Below are 20,971 nucleotides of genomic sequence, written 5' to 3'. Positions count from 1 at the left end.
TCAGTGAGCTTTCTAATACATTACACATTTTTAGAAATGAAAAGAACGCTTATATTTAAAGGGCAGAAAGGAAGGAGAGAGACACATATGCTGGATGTGAATCCACCTCTACTTCAGTCTGAAATTATATATGATCAGAGGGCTCCCACATACAATCACAATTCACACAGCCATGTGGTATCGTTTAGATAAAAGAACAAAAAAAACAGTTAGGCAAATACTTTTTTAAAATCTGAATACTGCAAAAAAGCTTTTTGATAAGACATGCTCTCAGCTCTACCAGTATTAAGAGGAAAAAATATCAGTAATAAAACCAGACAGCACAAACATTGACCAGAAGTCATCGGCGTGGGTTTTTTTTGTGGGTTTTTTGTTTGTTTGGTTGTTTTTTTTTTTTTTACACTTTGCACAGCAGTAAAACTTAACTGATTTCATCTCACTCCAGTACGGAAGTGGAAAATTCTGTCCCTGCTTTTTGGAAGTTTCATACCCTACATCCTCTTTCTTTGGAGACCCAGAGACCAAGGTTCAAAGAAACGGCTCCCACACCGAAGCACACGAGCAAACGCAACAAGGGAGCAGTGATGTAGCCTCTGGTCCACCACGCTCTGCAGGACCTTGCTGTTCCCTCCTCAACGCTCAGATCATGTTTTACATTTCTACCTGCCTCAAGATGAGAGCAGGTTCATGCGGAGTTATCGCCACCAGGTACCAAGGATCTGCTTCACCACCCAGCTTTTAACAGAACAAACCCCACGGAAACAGGAACACCCCTTAGTGTTTAACTGGGACACATCCGTACTGTCCAGAAACAATATCTGAATTATCATCAACCACAGAAACACCAAACCTCAGAGAAACCTGAACAAATTGATGGAATGAAGCTGCGGGTGGTACCGCACATTGATGCTCCCTGCATACAGAATGTAAGCACAACGTGCCCGGAGTGCTCTGGGGGCCAGAGAGCCCAGTATGGAGAACAGTCTGGTCACGTGAGGTGTTCCCATTACCTATTTAAATAAATAAATAAATAGTTTGGAAAAAAAAAAAATTAAACCCACACAACAGACTCAAGCAACCAAACCCATAAGCCCTGCCTCTTTACAGGCAAAAGTGTTTTGGAAGGGGGAGGAGTGGAAAAAATAATTAAAAAAAGTAGATTCTGAATACTTTTCCAGTTCTTGTGGACAGCATATATCAATTCATGGTGTTACAAAGCTTCCACTGTCAAACTGAGCTACTGTGGCTCCCCCACCGCCCCTTTCTGCTCAAGCCATAGCCACAGGGGGGGTCCTGATGGCTGCACCCGGCATCGGCTGGGGTTTGGGGAGATAGGTAACAACACAACAGCTGAGGGGCACAAATCCTGCCCAGCAGGTGAGGGCTGGTTGAGAAAGCACCGACTGAAACACGGCTGGTACGTCAATGTGACTGTCAGCCAGACACCAACCGCCTCGCTCCGTAACGAGCGGGCAGCCCCGGGCTTGCTGAGCATCCCTGCACACCAGCATCCCCCCCCGGAGCACGGGCACCTCGCACGGTCACCCCTGGGGCTGAGAGATCCCCTGCCCCAACAGATCCTCGGTAAGCAATGAACAGCGCGCTAAACTTGTAATCTTAGTTACGTGGTCTAAAGGATGGATTGTGCACATATAATCCCTTCTATCTAAACCGCCGACCGAGCCTGGGACTAAGTCTGGATCCAGCCGTGCCAAAACTGCCCTCTGAGGAGTTCAGAGGGCACAGGGGTCCTTTCTGAACCTCACCACGCAATGGCAGCGTCTCCCTCACCGTTTTTTCTGACCCTGTCTTCTATGCAATACATAATCAAGTGTACTTTGCCATCAAACATTTTTAAACCATTGCATTCACTATCAAACTTTGTTAAATTGCTCTTTTGTACAATAAACATATTGCTACTTCCCTCTTAGGAGTGAAACGCATCACTCATTCCGCGACAAGATACTCTGTCATTATTTTTATACCCCCTTAATAAGATGGAAGCAGTTAAAAAATTACAAAAAAAAAAAAAAATCCTGTTAAATAGATTAACCCGCACCCAGCTCCAACTCATGGCACTGTCAATAGCCTTCTAATGCCAGTTCCAGGAAAAGAAAAACCATCCTCTAATTAATTTTGCAGGTTGTGTTACAACCCAGCCTGCATCCCGACCGCAGGGATCATCCCTGGATCTGCAGCAGCTGGTACCTCGCTGATCCTTGCGGAGATCTCTGTGTTACTGCCTGCGCCCTCCTGATTTCTTCCGTCCTCTGGGCTCCAACCTGCAGCAAGGGGATTTGAGGTATCACTGCAACATGCATCCGAGATAAAATTAACAGGAAGAGTAAGGAATTTCCTAAAATAATATATTAAGTTGCAAAAGAAAGCTAAAACTGATGGCTTTCACCCCACCCTAAGGCTGAAAGAGACTTCCTTAAGAGAAAGCTTTTCAATTAAGCCTTCTCAAGCATATTAAATAACACCTCTCATTTCCATAAATACATTCAAGCCCTAATGGCAGTTCACACCCAAACCCCAAGCACTAATTAGCCGCTGGGGCAGTAAGAAGCAGGTCAGCACCCAGGCGGCAGAGCACCAAGCTCCAGCACCCCAGCTGCCCCCCGAGCCCCTAACGCACACCTCACTGTGCTAACAGCCAGGTGAATAGTGAGACAATCTGAAAATAAACCAAAATTTTGCTTCATGACACCGACTTTCCGAATCCTTGCATTTTTTGGAGGAAAAAAAAATATGTATCATTCCAAAACCCAGCCCCTTTCCCTATGGCAAAGCACCACCTGGCACATTGCGCACAGCACTGTCACACCCCAATAAGGAATATCCAAACAATCTATAGCTATATATTATATATAGCTATGTAAGTATATATATAATAATTATATATAATATAACAAGTATAAAGCGTAGTAAGTATAAAGAAAACATAAAAGCTCGGGAGAAAAAACCCAAGAAACCATCAACCACCTAAAAAACCCCAAACCCCCAAAACAAAACCAAAATTGAAAGAGAACGCTGTTTCCATTAAACAAATTTAAAAAAAAAAATAAAATAAAATACAGCCTGCACGAAAACCCTCAGCCCTGTAGGGTACGTGAGCACGCAGAGCATGGGCAGAAGGTCACGCGGTGCCCCCGAGCGCCGCGGGGCTGAGCCCACCAGCAGAGGCTACCGAGGCCGGGGCGCTGCTCTGCCAGCTGCGTGTTGAACCATACGGCTAGCTGTGTTTTCACACAACACTTTCCTCTTCCCACTGCAGCCGTCTGCTCCGTTTTGGCAAGAACTTCAGATGCCAAGGTTGTATAGTACCATCTATAGCTGCCAAGCACTACACAGTCATCATTTTAGGGAAAGAAAAAAGAAGGGTGAACGAGGGGAGGCCAAGCGATCACAACAAAACCCCTTGTTCATCACGTTCTAGTTGCTTTCAACTAGAAAGGTTATTTTTATTCCGAATAGTCCATCTACCTACTTAAGTTTCTGTTTATTTTATTTACAGGCTCCTAGTGCTGTCACCCATCAAAACAAGCTGGCAACAATCCATACGAAGTACCCATTAGCAATATAGCTACGGCTGAGATCTCCATTATGGAATGTAAATTTTTTCTGCCATCTCAAAATAAGAGGGATCTTCAAACACCCACCAATTAGTTCTCACTGTAACACATCTCCACCGCAAGCTGCACACAAATTCATATTTCAAAAGGTTAAAGCGTTCGAGCATTAACAGCTCTTTCCCATGCCTGCTCACCTAGAAGATTTTTCTAAGCAGAATAACAAGTGCCAGGTCCAGATACCCTTAAGGTCAAAAAGGAAATAACCAATAAATGTAAGTGGTTATACCTCAAGCATCACGTAACCTGTACTTTTCAAAATAAGAAGTCACAAGATAGCAGACTAACAATTCATCAAAGGACCACAGGAGATTTAACTCAAGAGTATCTGTGATAGCGCGTGAGGATGGGAAGGGGACGTTCAGGAAATGTCACACTGCAGTACCAAGCGTGAACCGAATTGCCAATTAAAAACACAGTTTTGTGAGCAACTGGAACTTGCACACACAACTTCACCAACGGATAAAGCAGTTAATGACTCAGTTGTGAGCTGAACACATGGTTCTGTGAGCACGAGACAGACAGACAAGCTGGCAGCAAAGAGGACGATGATTTAGGACTTAAGTTTGGACTTCCAGTGCCAACCTGGATCTCCTCCACGAGCTACTTCCATCAAGTTTTATACTTACCATTCACTGCATTACCTCACGGAAAGAAAACTGTAGAAGAAATCCTTTGCTGGAGGCAGCTGTACAACCGAGGAAGCCTGGAAGACTCTCACACGTGAGAGGGAGGACCAGCCTCCTGGACAGGCGCTGCGGGAAGCCCAGCGGCAGCGGGGTTTGTCTGCTTTCCCAAACTTGGAAACAGAATCAGAGCTGGTGATGCTCATTGTACCATTTGCTCCAAGGATTTTTTTATTCCTCAGGGAGAGCATTAGGACAAAATGCGAAACAGCAACAGCGAAGCCAGCCGCAGGACACATCCCCGCATCGGTGTCTCCAGCAAGTCCCAGTAAGACTTTTTGTCTCACAGCTGATGGCAGCCATGGCAAGAGGCCAGACAGATTGGCTAATATTTCTGAGTCATTAAGGCTACCAAGTTTTCCACTAAAATGAAACGCACGTTTTAAAGCGGGGATGGGAGCAGGGAGCATGAAAAAGGCAGATCCTGAGCATTGCTGCAGCGCTACCGCCCTAACACGGCACAAACCCACCTCTGATGGACAGACACCTGGCCATACCCCGCTCAAAAGATCAGCAGCATTTATACCCCGTGATGCAGCAACACATAAACACTCCTTACCCACAGCGCTGAGAGCATGCTTGAGCTCCAGCGTAAAAGCTGTAAGTGGCACCTCTTCAGACACCGGCATAATTGCTACCGTGGAGAGGTTGCTGGCGGGATTTCCGGCATCCCACTTGCTGCTCGAGCTGTGTAATCCAAGAGGATGACCTGTTTGAAAAGAAAAAGCTTGCCATCAGCCAGCTGGGAAAGCTAGGTGTCACTTCATTGTTTTCAACTCTCAGGCAGCAAGGAAAGCGTGACTGAACTGCTGAACCCAAGAGAGATGTACCATCCCCCGTACCACACCAAGGAGTGCCCACATATGGCAGTCGTAAAAGGATGAAGAATAATTTTCATCATTTTTGGCTGCTGACATAGCATGTTTGGATAGATATTAGGTCTTGTTAAAAATATCTGGCTGCCAGGAACAGGTTAAACGCAACGTGCACTTACCTGACCTGTTAAGATAAAAAGGCACTTTGAATGGTCACAGTTTTGGAACAGGCGTTGAGGTAGCCCACAGGAGGAATTAATTTAACCAACAAACCCCCCAAACCTGCTGTCAGTATCAAAATATTCCAAAAATTAACATTCACTTTTGATGGTATTCCTGATCCAGGAAATAAATACCTGTTTTCAACAAAGTTCCTATAAGGAATGTTTATCTCCACCTATTTTCACTTCTCTCCAAAACGGGAAAATGTGGAGCTTTACAGATAGATATGTGCTTCAGAGTATTAAAAGAAAATATGGAACCTCTGAAGTAGCTGCAAAGTAACCGTGAAGGATCTCCAATAAAATATGGTAAGCTGAGGTAGGACAGTCTGGGCAGAAGAAAGCATTTTTTGACAGAAGCGTGTGATGTGTGTGTGGTGATTAAGATCTTCCTGGATGGCTGGGAACGGGAAAAGGTCAGTGATAGTGGTGTTCCACAAACCCCTCATTTTGATACTATTTCTTTTCTCTTTAACTAAGCCTTCCCAGGCAACCTTACCTTGCTGCTAATGCCTATCAGTCCTGCTCTAAGCGCCCGAGATAAGCTCCTGCTGATGCCCTTGCACCCAGCAAAGGCTTAAGGTGCACCACTAAGAAGAATCCTTGAGATGGACGTGTGGAAGTACTTGATATACCATATGAAAACTCAAAGTCTACATGCAAGAGCGACAGTACGCTGCAGGACTCAAAGAAATATCAGATAAACTTCTCTCAGCTATATTCAGCTGTTAAGTTATTCCTTTCAAGTCTTCTGAAATAGCTCTGCACAGAACATTAAATGGTTTTATCCAAGCTTTTTGGCAATCTTCAAGAAGGTATTCAGAGGTTCAAACAAGTTACACACCACTGCTCAACTCCTTCAACCCCACCAGTCCCTCCCTCCTCGGGACTTCAGTGGTGGGCGAAGCTCTGACTGAACTCCCATTACCGCCACTAATTTTTCTCCCATTTTCTCCAAATCGCACGCTGCCCCATTTCCCAAACAGCATGGGCTCTGCCCAAGGCCACAAAGGCACCTCAGCACTGCTAACGTTTCAGTGCAAATATCACTAGAGATTGGTACGTGACCGATGGCGTACGGAAAGCTGAGCAGACTTTCCCGTTCACTCCCCAAGCCTGCTCCAAAACATGGGAACTGGCATTTTCGGTCTCCTTGGATGACAGCAAAACCAGCAATAAAAGTAATTAAAAACCCCAAACAAACAAAACCCAACCCACCTACAACAGCAAAGAAGCCACAACACCCTCAGCAGTTAATGTGCATCTCTTGTCTTTTAAAAGCCACTCAAGAAAATTTGGAAAATTTCCTCCTACTCACTTCAATCGGAAAATACATTTCGTTTTGCCTTCGCCACATACATAAAGCTTAAAACCAATGCACAGCAGACCATTTCTTCTCAGACAATTCATGAAGATAATGCAAATACAGACATATTAAGTTGGTCTACATGCAGATGCCACTCAGCATGACTATCTGATTCACATCTATTACAGCTGCTGTTTCCAATGTTCCCTCGGAGCATTTCTCTTGCAAGAAATTTCAAGGAAATTTCACTGCACATATGCAGCACTACTGTTCCGTCTCAATTGCAAATCATTCCATTCCCACACTTAATTAACCATGCTCTGCCAAAAAAAAAAAATATTCTAGACATATATATAATAAAATTACCATTCAACTTGTGACAACAGCTATAATATTTAGTGACAAATTCTCTTTACAAGTATGCACTTTCTGTTTCCAGATTTAACGATGTAAATCCAGCTCGAAGGAAGCACCAGCATCAATGGGAGTAGTCCAGGAATGAGTCTTACCTCCCTGCTGAAGGCTGCCAAGAATCTTCTCACCCAGTAAGTGAATAAGTCTAGTCACAACCTAGCAATGGGAGAGAAAAGAAAAAGAAAATAAACAGACATTCAGGCAGAAGGTACTAAAAATAGCACATCTAAATGGATACTTCCAAAGTTTTGGAAGATGTTATCTCAAATTGAACCACAAGGTTTTGTAAGCACAACTTCTTTCCTGGCTGTAACGATTGGTGACTGATCATTTGTCTTGATTTCTTTTACCTTATTTTACTCTAATCTGGAAAAACAAGAAAACAAAACAGCGGTATTTAACTTGCCTTGGGAACAAAAGGGAAAAAAAAATCCAATTATTTGGGGAAACATGTCAAATTGCATTTTCAGTTCTCGTATCTCTCTACAGCACACTTGCACCTCTTCAGTCACGCTCGCGGTTCCATTACACACCTCCACTTTCTGTAGGTACCAAAGGCTTAGAAACCTTCAGCCTGTACCCAAACAATCCCCCCAGCCTGGTTCCACTTCAGCCCCTGTGAATTAAGTTTAAGACATCTTGAATAAAAAAATATAAAAATAAAAAGCACATACTCTAAACCCCTTGTAGAATCAGAACAAACCACCTAAGAAATCGCTTTCCCCCTCAAATCATGTTTGTGTGGTACCTTTGAAGGGGCAGATCTTTTCCCAGCTTGTTTTCCAACAGGATTGCATCAATATAAACCAGTATTCAAACAGCCAAGCATATCCGAAAACTGACAAGCTTATCTCCAACATTAATAATCATTAATTCCCAACAAGTGGTGTAGCAGAAGACTAGTATCTGCAATACCAAGGAGCGAGACTTGGAAAATGCATCATTTATTCTGAAAATCTATGTGCAAATGTTTTACCAAATAAGCAAAATAAGATATTTAAATGCATTAAGAATTAATAGAGCAATCATTAGATACTCGCCCCCAAATGAATAATTCAAGGTCCAAATAACTCTTATCTTCAGGAGGGCGCAAAAAACAACCCCAAAACCACCATAAAAGTTCTCCAAACTCTTAACAAGCTAAACAAGCAGCAGCAAATGGATTCTGGAGACAGACAGACACGCTGTTCCCATAAGAACAGGCACTTCAGGATGTGTCTTTCAAACAGAAGACCATGTAAGCATCAAGACAGGTCAGCATGCCCATCGGAATCATTTATATATCCTGCTTTCAAAAAAAAACCAAAAAAACACACCAAAAAAAACCAACCACCAAAAAACCCAACCTGAAACAATAAATTGTCCTAAACTATGAAACTCCATAGCTTTAACGAGCACCAATATGTTTTTAAGCATCCGTAGGAGGAAGGGAGCAGAGCGAACAGGCAGCTTCCGACACAGCGCGACTTACAGCGGAGCAAGGGTAAGAGCTAAACCGAGTTATTTCAGGGATTTCTGTCCCACGGCTGTAACTACATGTTCCTCCAGATGCCACATCAACCATCTCCTCGGTGAGCCAAGTTCAACTTCTTTAAAGCTGCTCTTGTTTGCACCAGCGCCGACACACAGCGCGGCCACCCACTCCGTGCTGGGCGGACACCGACAGCGGGCGAGCTCCCAGCCCCCCTCCTCCCTCCTTCGCCTGGAATCTCCGGCAGGATCTACAACGCTTCTGCTTCTCCAAAACACCACCAGAGCCAGTGGCCACCCAGCCGCCCGGCAGGCTCGTTCCTACTTCAACAACGCCAGGATCTGCAGTTCTGGGGTTCAATAAATGGCACTGGGTGGATCTATAGAAAATTGCCCCGATTACATGGAACAGGGAGAGAAAGAGGGAATTCTTAACAAAAATTAAGAGGCTGGTTGTCCTTCCGAAGGGAGATAACCTGCCTCTCGAGAGCATTCGCTGTACCCAGCTCACAGGCTGTCACTGAAACCACCCGTACCTGCCCAGCAGGACTCTCCTTAAGCAGTTTGGGAAGGTGTTATGAACGTTTTACACTTCTGATCCACTTCAAACATCAGAATCTTAATTACTTACTAAAACCATCTCCTATATTTAGAACTTTTTCTGCTTTACCGACAGCTAAGGAGAGCTCCAGCTAAGTTAAAGAAAATGTCCAAGGTTAATGATGGAATGAAGCACAGATCTTATTGGTCTCATTTTCCAGTTGGCTGCATCTATTACCGGGAAATATTATTTGTCTCGTTTGCTAGAGCAAACCTTACTGCCTTGGTACGTATAGATATGGAAAAATTATTTCCCCGGTGACTTTGTAAGACAAGCAAGTTGCTAACCATAATGGGATGAGTCACTCTGTCGCAGTCATGGCAACGTTCAAGGAACATCAATTTGAGATCAGAGCTAAGAACTGGCCTGAAATTTCCTTCGAGTTTTATATTACATACACTGGATTTTGTTTCACAAAAAGGCAATGCTTGCCTTTAAAAGAGACTTGTCCACCTGTCTGGGGGAGAAGTCGACAGAAATCCCATCTCCCCATTGACAACAGAGCCAACCTTCACTGATCGACCTGTACCCGTTACTGCGCGGGGCAGCCAGAGCCATCTGCACCCGATTCAGTGCAACGGGAGAGAATTCAGAACCATCTCACACACACACAAATAAATTCATCCGTCCGGTTTTCAAGCACCTTCATTCTCCTCCCCCTTCCCCCCAGCAGCAGGGCGCAAGCTGTCGGGATGCAGCCGGAGCTGGTGCAGCACAGCTGGATGCAGCCTGAGACCGTCAGAAGGCACCCAGGGGACCTGGGAGAGGACCAGGGTGCCAGGATGGGGGGGGAAGGGGGGGGCTGGTTTAGCTTGGGGAGGGGGGGGAAGCAAGCAGAAATTAGCCCTTGGACTAGGAGCTCTCGGACAGGGATTGGAGGGAAAGAGTTAGTCCAAGCACGCCTGGAAGAGATGGAGGCAGGTAACGGGGTAGCAGGTACCTCGGCGCGGACATCTGGGCATCATCCAGCAGTCGCCTTCCCTCACCCTACCCATCCAGCTGTATTTTGTAGGAAAAGCTCTGGGAAGTGGCAGCCAGGGTTAGGGCAAAGCAGAAAGGTAGGAACCGTAAGATTTTCTGCTGGAAAAACCAGCCTGACCTGGGAGAAACGGGGAGTTCGCGGTGCCCCGGGGGTGCGGTGTGCCACAGCCCCCAGCCCTGCCCCCACACAGCTGAGCTGCTGCCCCACGGGTGCGGCTTTTCCAAAAGCAGGCAAGGCGTCTCCCCCTCTCCCACGCAAAGGCCAGTCCTTCCCAAGTGCCAGAAGAGCACAGAGCACTTCCCAGACATTGGTACACCGAGAGTGTCTCATGCCCACGGTGTCACCGTCACCCCAGGCAGGACAGCCTTCACAGCACGGTCGGAACGGTCAGCCCGGCTCATCCCTGCGGCGCATCCCGGGCTTTAGTCTCTTCCAGCACCCATCCACCCAGCCCTGCAAACACGCTCCCTGCTCCCCCAGGCACCAAGTCACAGCCCAATCCACCGGCGCAGAACCAGGCGGTTTAGATTTAACGTCTGAAGAAAAATCGGGGAGCCCAGACCTCCCCAAGCACACCAGGAGGTTTCTGAATCAGGTGAGAATCATTAACGACCTGCAAAGTAAATGCAAATTTTTGACCCCTTGTACTAGGGATAAAGCCAAACTTGGTTTAGTTTGTGAAGAAGTTGAATTTATCATTCCTCGTTATTAGAAACAGTGCGTGGATCCTGCTCAGTCAATCACGGTTAATCACTTTAACCGATAATGAGAACCCACCACATCAATTAGGCACTCCTGTTGTACAGCCAGGCGTTCCCAGAGCTACACCGCTGAACTGCCATGCTGCAGGATGAACTCGTCCTTGTGACAAGGAGTGCCCTCTCCTACCCGCTGCCACCACCTCAAGCTGTGAAATGACTCAGAAAGGTCACAAGGCTCCGCCAGCAAACTAAATATACACCCACGGGGTCCTGCGGCGCCGGTCCTGATGCTCGGAGCCTGCCCGGGTTGTAAAGATGACTGAACCCGCTTTCAAAAAAATCCCCACAGCAAACAAAAAAAATAATAATAATAATAAAAAAAATCTGCTCTCCTGAGTTTATGCAAAAGGCTTTCCAGGTCAGAAGGAAAAAACCCGACCTTACAGGTCTAAAAAGCTGAGTATACTTCCATCGCAAAAGCTGCTTGGGATTCCAGGTGCATCAGCACCCTTCTCCATAAGCCCCCAAACCTCCACTGTGACTGTAAATTCAAAACACCTCTCCCAGAGCAGGACATTCAGTCGAGACACACATTTTGCAAGTGAAATAAAGTGGTGTTGTTCCTCCTCCTCCCACCTACTCCCTTTTTCAGAATAACTCACCAGAACACTTTTGTATAGGGCAAAGCAGGATAAAGAGTGTTTCTCTCTCCCTCCACTGGCGTTAAGAGAGCACCTTCCTCAGCACAACTCCCCCTCTCTGACCCTGCTCACCACTCACCACCTCATCTACCTAGAAACATGTTGTCCCCCCGGCTGTTTCTAGACCGACTCCATCCACAGCAAGACCCGCTCGAGGTCTCAGCGGCCTCCAACCCCCCCCCCCCCCCCCAGCTCCTGCACATCAAATGTGAATGCCTGCTTCTGCATCCACCACAGCCACGGCTCGGGGAAAACATTCATTTTCCCTCTGCTTAACTAATAGTAAATTACTCAACAGACCTGCAGCCTCTGCATTGCAGGGCAAGGACCACATTTCATATTCCCAAGGGGACCGTATTTGCCTGCTTTAGGATGACTAATTCCAGTTTCAAAACAAACGCCCTTCAAGGATGAGGCCAGGCAGTATTGCAGCTCTGCATCACCTGCTAGCGACGGTGCCAACGCACAGCCGACTACTCCATCCATCCCAGCTCTCGGGTGTTATCCTGGAGCACCACTTGCTTCGCAGCTACTGTAATTCCCACGCCAAGTGGTTATGGTCACTCTGCAGCGCTGTATTTCCTAGAATCCTTTTAAATATTTCCACCTATTATCCGCACCTAGCTAACCTTCCAAGGCCGGGTTCTAGTTAAAGCTTTTGTTCCTACTCAACTGTGAAACTTAAAGAGATGCTTTGCAACAAGCCCTTTTGAAAATGATTTTCATGAGGATTCAGTTGTAAAATACTTGCCTGTGGATCTTTATTTCACATTGTGAAAACTACAGATTATCTGGCAAATCAGCTCTCTGCTGACAGGTAACGATGGCCCCACAGCTTTGTCCCACCTTAGCTAACTTTCAACACCACCACTGCAGAGAAATCATGGGAAAATGTCACAAAACCTACACCACTATCCAAATTCACAAGTAACAACTCATCGATGTAAAAGGTACCGTGCAGTACAGATCCATTTCAGTTACAACAGGAGAAACATCTAGAAGAACGAAACCCAAACCTAACGTACCCATCAGCTCCGCTCCAGGCTGCACCGGGGTTCGGGTTTAATTGCATGCTCGTTTAAACCTGAGCAAGAAAGCTGCTACGCAAAGGGCCAGTCCCTAGGAAGGACAGGACCAGCCCCTGTTACTGGTGTCTTCTTGCAGGTTCCTGGTTCAGGAAACCAGCCGCAGCTGAAGTAAGCGAGGAACGAGCCTGATACCCCAGTTTGGATCCTGGACAGCCAGCAGATACACAGCCTTACAAATCCGAACACGCTTCTCCTTCCAAGTCTGTTCCAGTCCTCCCCAGTGGATCCTCTACCATCACCCAGATCCAAAAAAATTCTCACAACAAAGATGGCTTGCAAGGTGAGTTAAGGACTTTCTTCAACGCCTTTGAAGCTTAAAAATAAGATACTTAACAGTTAAACCTTTAAAACTTTCAATCAGTCATCCAGTAGGTCACCTTTAAATTAAGTGTGTTAAGCAACAATTTATTGGTGCCTTCACAGCAGGGTATTGCAGACCTTCACGCACACACACGATTCTGTTAAAAGACATGTAAAAAGGGCTTTCTGCCACGCAGGGACCCAATGTGAAAAAGCCAGCACGGAGAACAGGACTGCCAAGAGTTTTATATTTTATATGCAATTGGGGTACAATAGTACTAACAGCCGTTTTACCTCTACAAATTCACATAATAGCAGGTTCGTTTCTGTGGAGCTCTTTCCAGGAGCTGAGATTATTCCCTACCAGCTTTTTTAAGGTTTGGGGGTTTTTTGAGGGATGAGGGAGGAGGAGAACTGAATTAGATCCTCAGCTTGAATAGAACCGTGGTGTTACTGAAGTTTTACATGACCCCAGATGAGATAAACACTCTGCTTGTCACGGAATTGGGGAGCTTAGCAAGGGGTCTCCGATTAAAACTTATGATGGTTTTGAGAACTGCGGTGACACAGCAAATTTTAAATGCTCCCTCAGACCAATTTCTGGCACCTTTCAAAATGCTGCTAAAGCAGAGAGAAGAACTGAAGCTTTATCCTGGGGCTGTTGGAGCTTTTAACACTTGCAATCAATTGTGTCTTGAAGAAAAAAAAATGTCATTCTCGCATCACTGCTATGATTAAGCACTCACTCCTGCCCGCCTCATGTCGGGTGGCTACAGCTGGTGACCATGCTTCTGCTGAACATTTTTCTTCTCTCCTTTTCACATCCACTTCTCCTGCAGTCAAGGAAAACTTATTTTAATGGGCCATGAGAACAAATACAGAAAAATCTAGAAGCGTGGCCTCTCCTGACCTATTCCACAGCACCACATCAAGCTTAACTAACGTGACGCACAATATACGCAGTGCCTGGGGGAAGCGTTTTGAAACGAGGGCACATTACCAAACTCACTTTGTAAGGCAGATAACCCTAGGGAAGGCTGCATCCACTTCAGAACAGCTCTGGTTAAAACACGCACACAAAGATAGCAGGACCCACTGTTCAAGATGAATGATGGGTTCTGAATATATTTAAACCCCAAGGGCAGGCTTAGAGAATTAAAAGAAGGATGCAGAAAACCTCCGTATTTTCTAGCATGCAAAAGGTTGTCTCACAGTTCAGCCCCCACAGCTCCTAAGCAACTTCTGAGTGCAATTTCCATCAGCTACAGCAGACCTAAATTTCAAGTTGGAATTAGAAAAACAATCTCAGCTCAGCAGAGAGAAAGATAATCTACGAAATGTGATCCAAGTTATACACCGATGTTAGAATATCTCTGTAATCTGTTCACAAATTCTGCGCTCTCGCTCCTGCTTCGAAACTGCTTTGCGGTGCCAAAAATCGTGAGCTGATTCTCTGTCCTACTTTTTCGGAACTGAAGGCAGTGATGAAAATAGAAAGAATCAATTCCCTTTCATTCCTGCAATGCTGAAGAGCTTCAAGCAGCACCAGAAGCAAGCAGCGAGGCTGTCAGAGGAGCAAATGCTCTGGCTGGCTGAGCGCCCTGGTCCGCAGGCATGAGTCCCCAGGGAAACATCGGAGAGGACTGTGGACACTTTCAATCGGGAACGTCTAGGATGCCATATCCAGAGTGAACCAAGGTTGGGATGCTTTCCCAAGCAGCTAGATGATGTAGATTTAACTTCTTCAGGCTGAGCAGGACCTGGAAGTCAACATCTGTCATTTCTGGGCACATACTCTGAAATTTGGCGGTTACTTATAACTGAGATTAGAGTACTCGTGCTCACCCATCTGTTTCACCCCTCAGAATAACCAGAGCGATAGGGGGTCACACCAAAGATCCCAGCAGACCAGCATCCTGTCTCCCATAGGACCAAAGCAGATGCTCAGGGGAGAAGACAAAACAGAGGGCGAGCATACGGTGCTTCCCCAAGGATCAGCTGTGCAGTTTTTCCAGATTGCACATCACAGCTCAAGGAACTTGAATCCCTGTATGGACTAACAGAGCATCATTTCCCCTCATTACACATTGTTCTCGTTGGCATGCACCACCCACGTTTACAATTTTCTTACCCATCAGGTAGTATTGTCTTACAATGTATTCCAGAGTTGGAACCCTTTCTGGATCATCTACAAACACATCATGACTGGGGAAAAGTATGTAGGATGAAGTCCCTCCTGGAATTAAGGGGTTCTTCACCCTTGACAGGAAATAGTAAAGCTCAAGGGTAATTAAAACCAACTAAAAGGGGAATTCAACCTCCAACTGCCCGGTTCTTGGCTGTTAAGATACAAACTATGTAGGTACTACAGAAGCTGCCAAGAGGAACACGCACATACAAAAGCACAGTTCTCCCTGGTGCGGAATTCCTTTGAATTAAGAGAGCACTTCACCTGACTCGGGGGACAAGCACCCACATCTGGTCACTATACTACCAAGTGAGACTCGGGTTAATTTAACCTTAGCAGTCAATAGGGGAGGCAGAGTTGCTTTGCTTTGTTGGTTTTGTGTTGTTGGGGTTTTTTTCCTAAAAGATGGTTTTCCGATTTGCAGAGGACTTAAGAGGGAAATGCTCTGGCACACTGCTGAATCACAAGCTAGCTCTTGCTACCTGGTCAATTATTTCAAAACTATTGCACCTGCTATCCTTTCATTACTTGATTACTTCTGGTTGGATGGGGAAAACAACATCATAAATCCTGGGTATAAATCACTCTGCTAGAATAACAGCAGAGGAAATAGGATAAAGGATTCATTTGGCCCATCCCTCTGCTCAGCACTAAGCACTACCTCAAACATAATTTTTTAAGAGGTTATAAAAACAAGTAACAATCTTTTAGCCTTTCTAGGGAGTAGAATCAGCTTTTTCTTCATATCCAACTGCTGCAATTTTAGTACGCTACCATTTGCTCTATTCCAATGTGGCAAGCAGCTTCTGCCCTTTCGATCAGAAGAGAACTTTAAACATTTGAAAATAGCTGCCATGTCTTCCCTTAACCTTTCACAGTCTTTTTGCTCTTATAGGTTGTATCTCCAAACACCAGTCAGCCACCTTTTTGTTCTCTAGGCTCTCTTCATTTGGTCTGTCTCTTCCTTCAAATGTGCTTCCACAGGCTGGTACTGAAGCTTTTCCAGTATCAGGCGGAATGCAAGGATTTCTTCACTCCAAACAGCATTCTGTTAACATAGTTATTTTTTTCCACAGCTGCATGACATTGTTCAGGCATAGCGAGCTTTTGATCCTCTAATGCCTGGATTCTTTTTCAAAGAAACAGCTACTCAAGACTCTTTTCTCTGTAAGCAATTTATTAGTTTCCAGCTCAAAAACTTATCCGCAGTATACTCCTTTAAAGTTGACTTTGTACTTTCTACTTGACTTCAAACTTGCTACCCTAGTGTCTCTTCCTCCATCATTCAATTTCCTCTCACTTCTGTCCTTCCTCTTTTATCTGATGGACCTGACATACAAGAAGACATAAGAATTTTGAGATCACAGAAAAAAATATTTTATCTTAGGTTCTTAAGATAGTCTGAAAGCATTAACTGCACAAATCAACTACTTCAAGTCTATCTTACACTTCTTTTCCTATTTCTAAGTTTGTTCTAAAATAATCCAATAGCCAAAATGTAAGCTCTCGCATTTTTTATACCAGTTTAGAATTTGGAGATCTCAAACAGCTGCAAGGATGTATTTTTCTTACAACCTTTTTTAGGCAACAACTTTCCTTAAACCAGATCTGCTTTAGCATTTTGTTTCATTGCAACTAATTAGCCAAACTATATGCAAGTCTAGAGAAAACTTAATTCCATATTCAAAAAGGTCAGGAATTTGAGGCTGATAGCCTGCACTCTTTAAACATGGGAAGACGTTTGAATTCTATTACAAATAAGTGTTTTGAACCATATAATAAATAGTAACACTCAAGTTCAACTTTTAACTGCAAAGCAAAGAGAGTCACATCTCCAGAGAGCGCGCTTTTCAGGGGAAAGGATCTGTGCCAGGCAGAGCAGAAAAAGGAAGGGGGGGGGGGTGGGGGGGAAGACGCTAAAGTAAATTCCTGCCCCAGACAAAAACGCATGAGAACACAGCCTTTGCACAGACCAGCAGTCGAGGTGTTACTAAATGTTAAATCTTTAGGGCCAGGTTGGATGGGGCTTTGAGCAACCTGGTGTGGTGGAAGGTGTCCCTGCCCACCGCAAGGGGTTGGAACTAAATGATCTTTAAGGTCCCTTCCAACCCAAACCATTCTGTGATTCTACGATACCAGCAATTTACAGTTTAAATGTCTTACAAGTAACATTTAAAATCATGCGCTATGTAAGGAGAACGGTGGCTTTAAATTCCCAGCTCACCTCCTCGCTGCTTGATCAGCCACAAGGAGAGTGATGTTTAAAAGGGGAACTCCAGACAGGGTGCCAGGCTGCCAGCAGCCAGTTTGTAGCTAGCCACGTACCGAGGTTGCACCCTGCTACCAGTTCATAAATCTGGGTAGGAAATCGGTTGCATTCAATAGAGAACAGACCTGGAAGACTATTCAAGAGATCCAGAGAACAGGAGTGCCTTAACAACCCACACAGAAGTTCAGAAACACTTCAGCTAAGACAATGCTGACAAGCAAACCAGGAAGATTATTTTTCATTGAGGTAACTTCTGAACACTTACTGCAACGATGACATTATCCTAGCAATAATACAGACAAAACCCCACAGTTTTAGTAAGATGAGAATGCATGAACACAGACTTTATATCTAATGGTTAAAAAGAATAATAAATCAATGAAGTTATTAAGAGTCCTAGGAAGGAAAAAGAATGCAAGTATTTTAGTTAGGTTTATTACTTTTGCAGGTTTTTTTTTCAAGAAATCTGGTAAAATAAGTATATGTCTTAAAGATCAGAAATAATTTGAAGTAACAGCAGAATTGCCTTTAAGGCAGTGCAATGATTTAGTGCTTAGTATAATGTCCCTGATGCACTTAGGGACAAAGGAATTAAATTTCGAGTCCGTCAGTCTCCAGATCTGCAGGAGAGAGGCATAATGTCAAGTGAATTAAAGGAGATGGATGAGTTGATGGATTCAAAGGGAGCAATCAGCGTCTCCAGGACACAGGCAGATTCAGCAGTTGCAGAATGAGGACTGACAGCCTAAAATGCAAGGAGGAGGAAAACCAACCCTCAAATATCAATGCTCTGGAAATAAAGGTACATATAACCAAGTGCTGACTTTGAGTCCCAGTGAGCAAGACAAATGAACAACATTTTAAAGCGATTTTACAAGTCAAACTTTCATTTACTATCAATGGCACTAAGTGATTTCCACTTTGCTAAATACGCGTGTCCTGTATTTAGCATGAACTTCTTCCAGATACACAAAACAGCCCTGCAATAAAACATGCTAAAACTGATTAGAAGATAAAGGAAGAGAAGCTGGTGGAACTCCAGTATAGATCAGACCAGGCAAAAAATGAGAACAAAGTGTTTCCTCAACGTGCATCAATCTTACAAAAACCCAGAGGGCCTGCTGCTAACAGAGAGCTTTAGCTGCTCAGACGTCTTTTGAGATCGACAGAAAATATTTTTAATTTTCTTACCTGGGGGAATTTGCGTTTGATAGATGTCAGCGCTCCCTCCGGGAGTTTGGCAAGTTCTGAATCTCTGACTGCGTGTACTGTTGTGGCTCTAGGTTGATGGGTTAATGCCTCTACCTGAAAGAGTACATAGCCAAAGCGTGAAAGATAATTCACAACAAGCTGGGAGGAGGGGGGGGGGGGGGGGATTAAAAAATAATCAAATGTCAAGATGAAGAAACCAAACAACTCCCAAGAACCAAACTATCAAACTTGTTGCTCACACACATTCAAAACAGAACGCTACTTTCCCCCAAGGGGACTTAGAGAGGGAGCTTACCAAAGGCACATCCATCTGCAACAGGTATTAGCATCTATTTAACCCAAATCTCTCGGGCACACACTCTGCTATCGGACAGTTGCAGTTTCTTACAGAACCAGAACCCTCAGCACCAGGCAGACAGTATTACGAGAAAGTTTTGTTTGAGCTTTTGCAAGCTCTCACACACAGTCCACCTCCAGAGCGAGGATAAGAACTGCTTTTAACACTTGCCAGAACAACCAGAGGCACAGCGAACTCAACACCGCAACAGTTCTGTTAATCCATCATTTTTAACCGTGAAAGCCATCCATGAGACAGGAAAACCCCACTTCTCTGCTGCTCACTCTTTCCCCTTTCCTCAATGCCACCCTGAAACACTTACATTTTACCTTCAGAAGCTGAATACCAACAACCTTGAAACAATCAAGACTTCCTAAAAATGGGCTTTTTTAGGAATGAGGAGCAAACCAGCACACTTTGGCCAGAAGTAAGCTTTGCTTTTCCATATTTTATTACTTTTTTTTTTAAAATACACACATGTATCTGCCATGTAAACAGGAAAACATGTGACAGCACACGCCTACCCGAATAGTGCCCAATTATTCTGCCTAGAAACATTTATTTTACAGAGTAAAATTTTAAAGAAGAAAACCATCGTGCAATGAAAATTAATACAGATACTCTCCTTTATGGGGAGAGCCTGACACAACATAACCAAAACCAGGTTCTAAAAGCCTACTCTGCAAAATGCAGCTGCTCCCCAAATCCCCAACCGCCCCATCTGCAGAGCCCCAGACCCGCCACCAGCTCCTACTTTGTTTTGAAATGCAGGAATCAAATTCCCTGGTGAAATATCTTCACATGCTTAATGAGATAGCCTGCTAGGCGAGATGGCGTCATTCAGAGCTCAGGCGTGAGCAACATTTAATTGCTTAGAAACAGCCCGGTGCTCAGTTTTGCAAGTTTTAGAAAGGGCAGTGTTCAGCGGGTTTAAAATCCATAGATCTGTTCTATGTTCTGGAAAAACTGGTGGTCGCTGTGGTAGCTGTAATTACTAAGGTTAAAACACAAAAAAATTCCTGGCTCTACTGGCAATTCACGGACACTTCGAATGAAAGTGAACAGGTTTCCAGTAGAAAAAAGAAACAAATAATATAACAGCTTATAATTGTTTGGGTTGAGGGGATCGATGGGGTTTTCTTGTTTCTTCGGTTTTTTGGGTTTGGGGTTTTTTTTTCAGCATTTGTTCCAAGGCTTTTGTTTACAGCAAATTCCAGCACAGGCAATGCTTCCAGTATAGAAATAGGGGCTGATACACAAAGTTAATGTAACGTACGTAACACCCTGCACCAGGCTGAGCCGTGCCAGGTGCCCAGGCATGTACTTCTGCCCACAGTACAAGAAAATTAATTTAAAACATGCAACGCAGTGACCCCACTTCCAACGAGAGCACGTTCTTGGAAGACTACATGTGCACAAAATGGACAATTCAGCCAGAACATCTAGATCTCAAAAACGTGCAATTAGTCCAGAAAGCTGAGATCAGCCTGCTAATATTAACTCGAGCTAGAGCATAAGAGTTTAATCAACACCAATTGCTATGCGTGAAAAAACACACAAACAAATTTAAAGTAACTACATTTCGCAAGACCTAGCCTTTGTTTTTTGTTCAGGTGCCAGGGACATCTTGTTATGTAATCACATTTTAAACTGATGATATAGAAGAGGAGAAAAGGTCATGCCATCTCTGTACATACATTTATGGAGAAACAAGTCCCATTTAGGTTCCCCAAATGGTTGTGTAATGTCTTCTGGTTTATCCATCTCCCCTACCAGCTTTTTAAAACAGTTCTTGGCTCTGTAATTTAGCTTCCTTATCCTGAAAGCAGGTTAAGAGTTTCAGTTGTTAAAATAAAACCTTTCCTCTCAGCCAGTCATCACCCTACTGAGTTTAATTTGTATGAAAAAGAAAAACACTCAAACTGTCTAATGTCCTTTTCTACTCTTGCGGTGATATAGAAGTGCATAAAATTAACTGTGCTGCAAAGGGCTCACAAGTCCTTCAGAAAAGATGAGATCTGTAAAAAAGGGAATTAAATTTTAACTTT

At 44.4% G+C, this 20,971-nt stretch overlaps 1 protein-coding gene across 7 annotated transcripts in view; it reads right to left on the bottom strand.

Annotated features, from left to right (window-relative positions):
• Positions 1-20,971, bottom strand: part of PNPLA7 (patatin like domain 7, lysophospholipase) — a 135,901-nt gene that overhangs the window by 67,836 nt on the left and 47,094 nt on the right. For all 7 annotated transcript variants that reach the window (XM_080402037.1, XM_080402033.1, XM_080402031.1 and 4 more), the window contains exons 20-22: positions 18,566-18,679; positions 7,170-7,230; positions 4,878-5,027 (exon numbers count right to left, since the gene is read on the bottom strand). In XM_080402037.1, coding sequence (XP_080258163.1) covers positions 4,878-5,027; positions 7,170-7,230; positions 18,566-18,679 — 325 coding nt within the window. The remainder of the gene's footprint in view (positions 1-4,877; positions 5,028-7,169; positions 7,231-18,565; positions 18,680-20,971) is intronic.

This window comes from Falco punctatus (genome assembly GCF_963210335.1).
Source record: "Falco punctatus genome assembly, chromosome: 9".
NCBI lineage: Eukaryota > Metazoa > Chordata > Aves > Falconiformes > Falconidae > Falco > Falco punctatus.
Note: the sequence above shows the minus strand (reverse complement) of the source record. Positions and strands in the feature narration are given on the sequence as shown.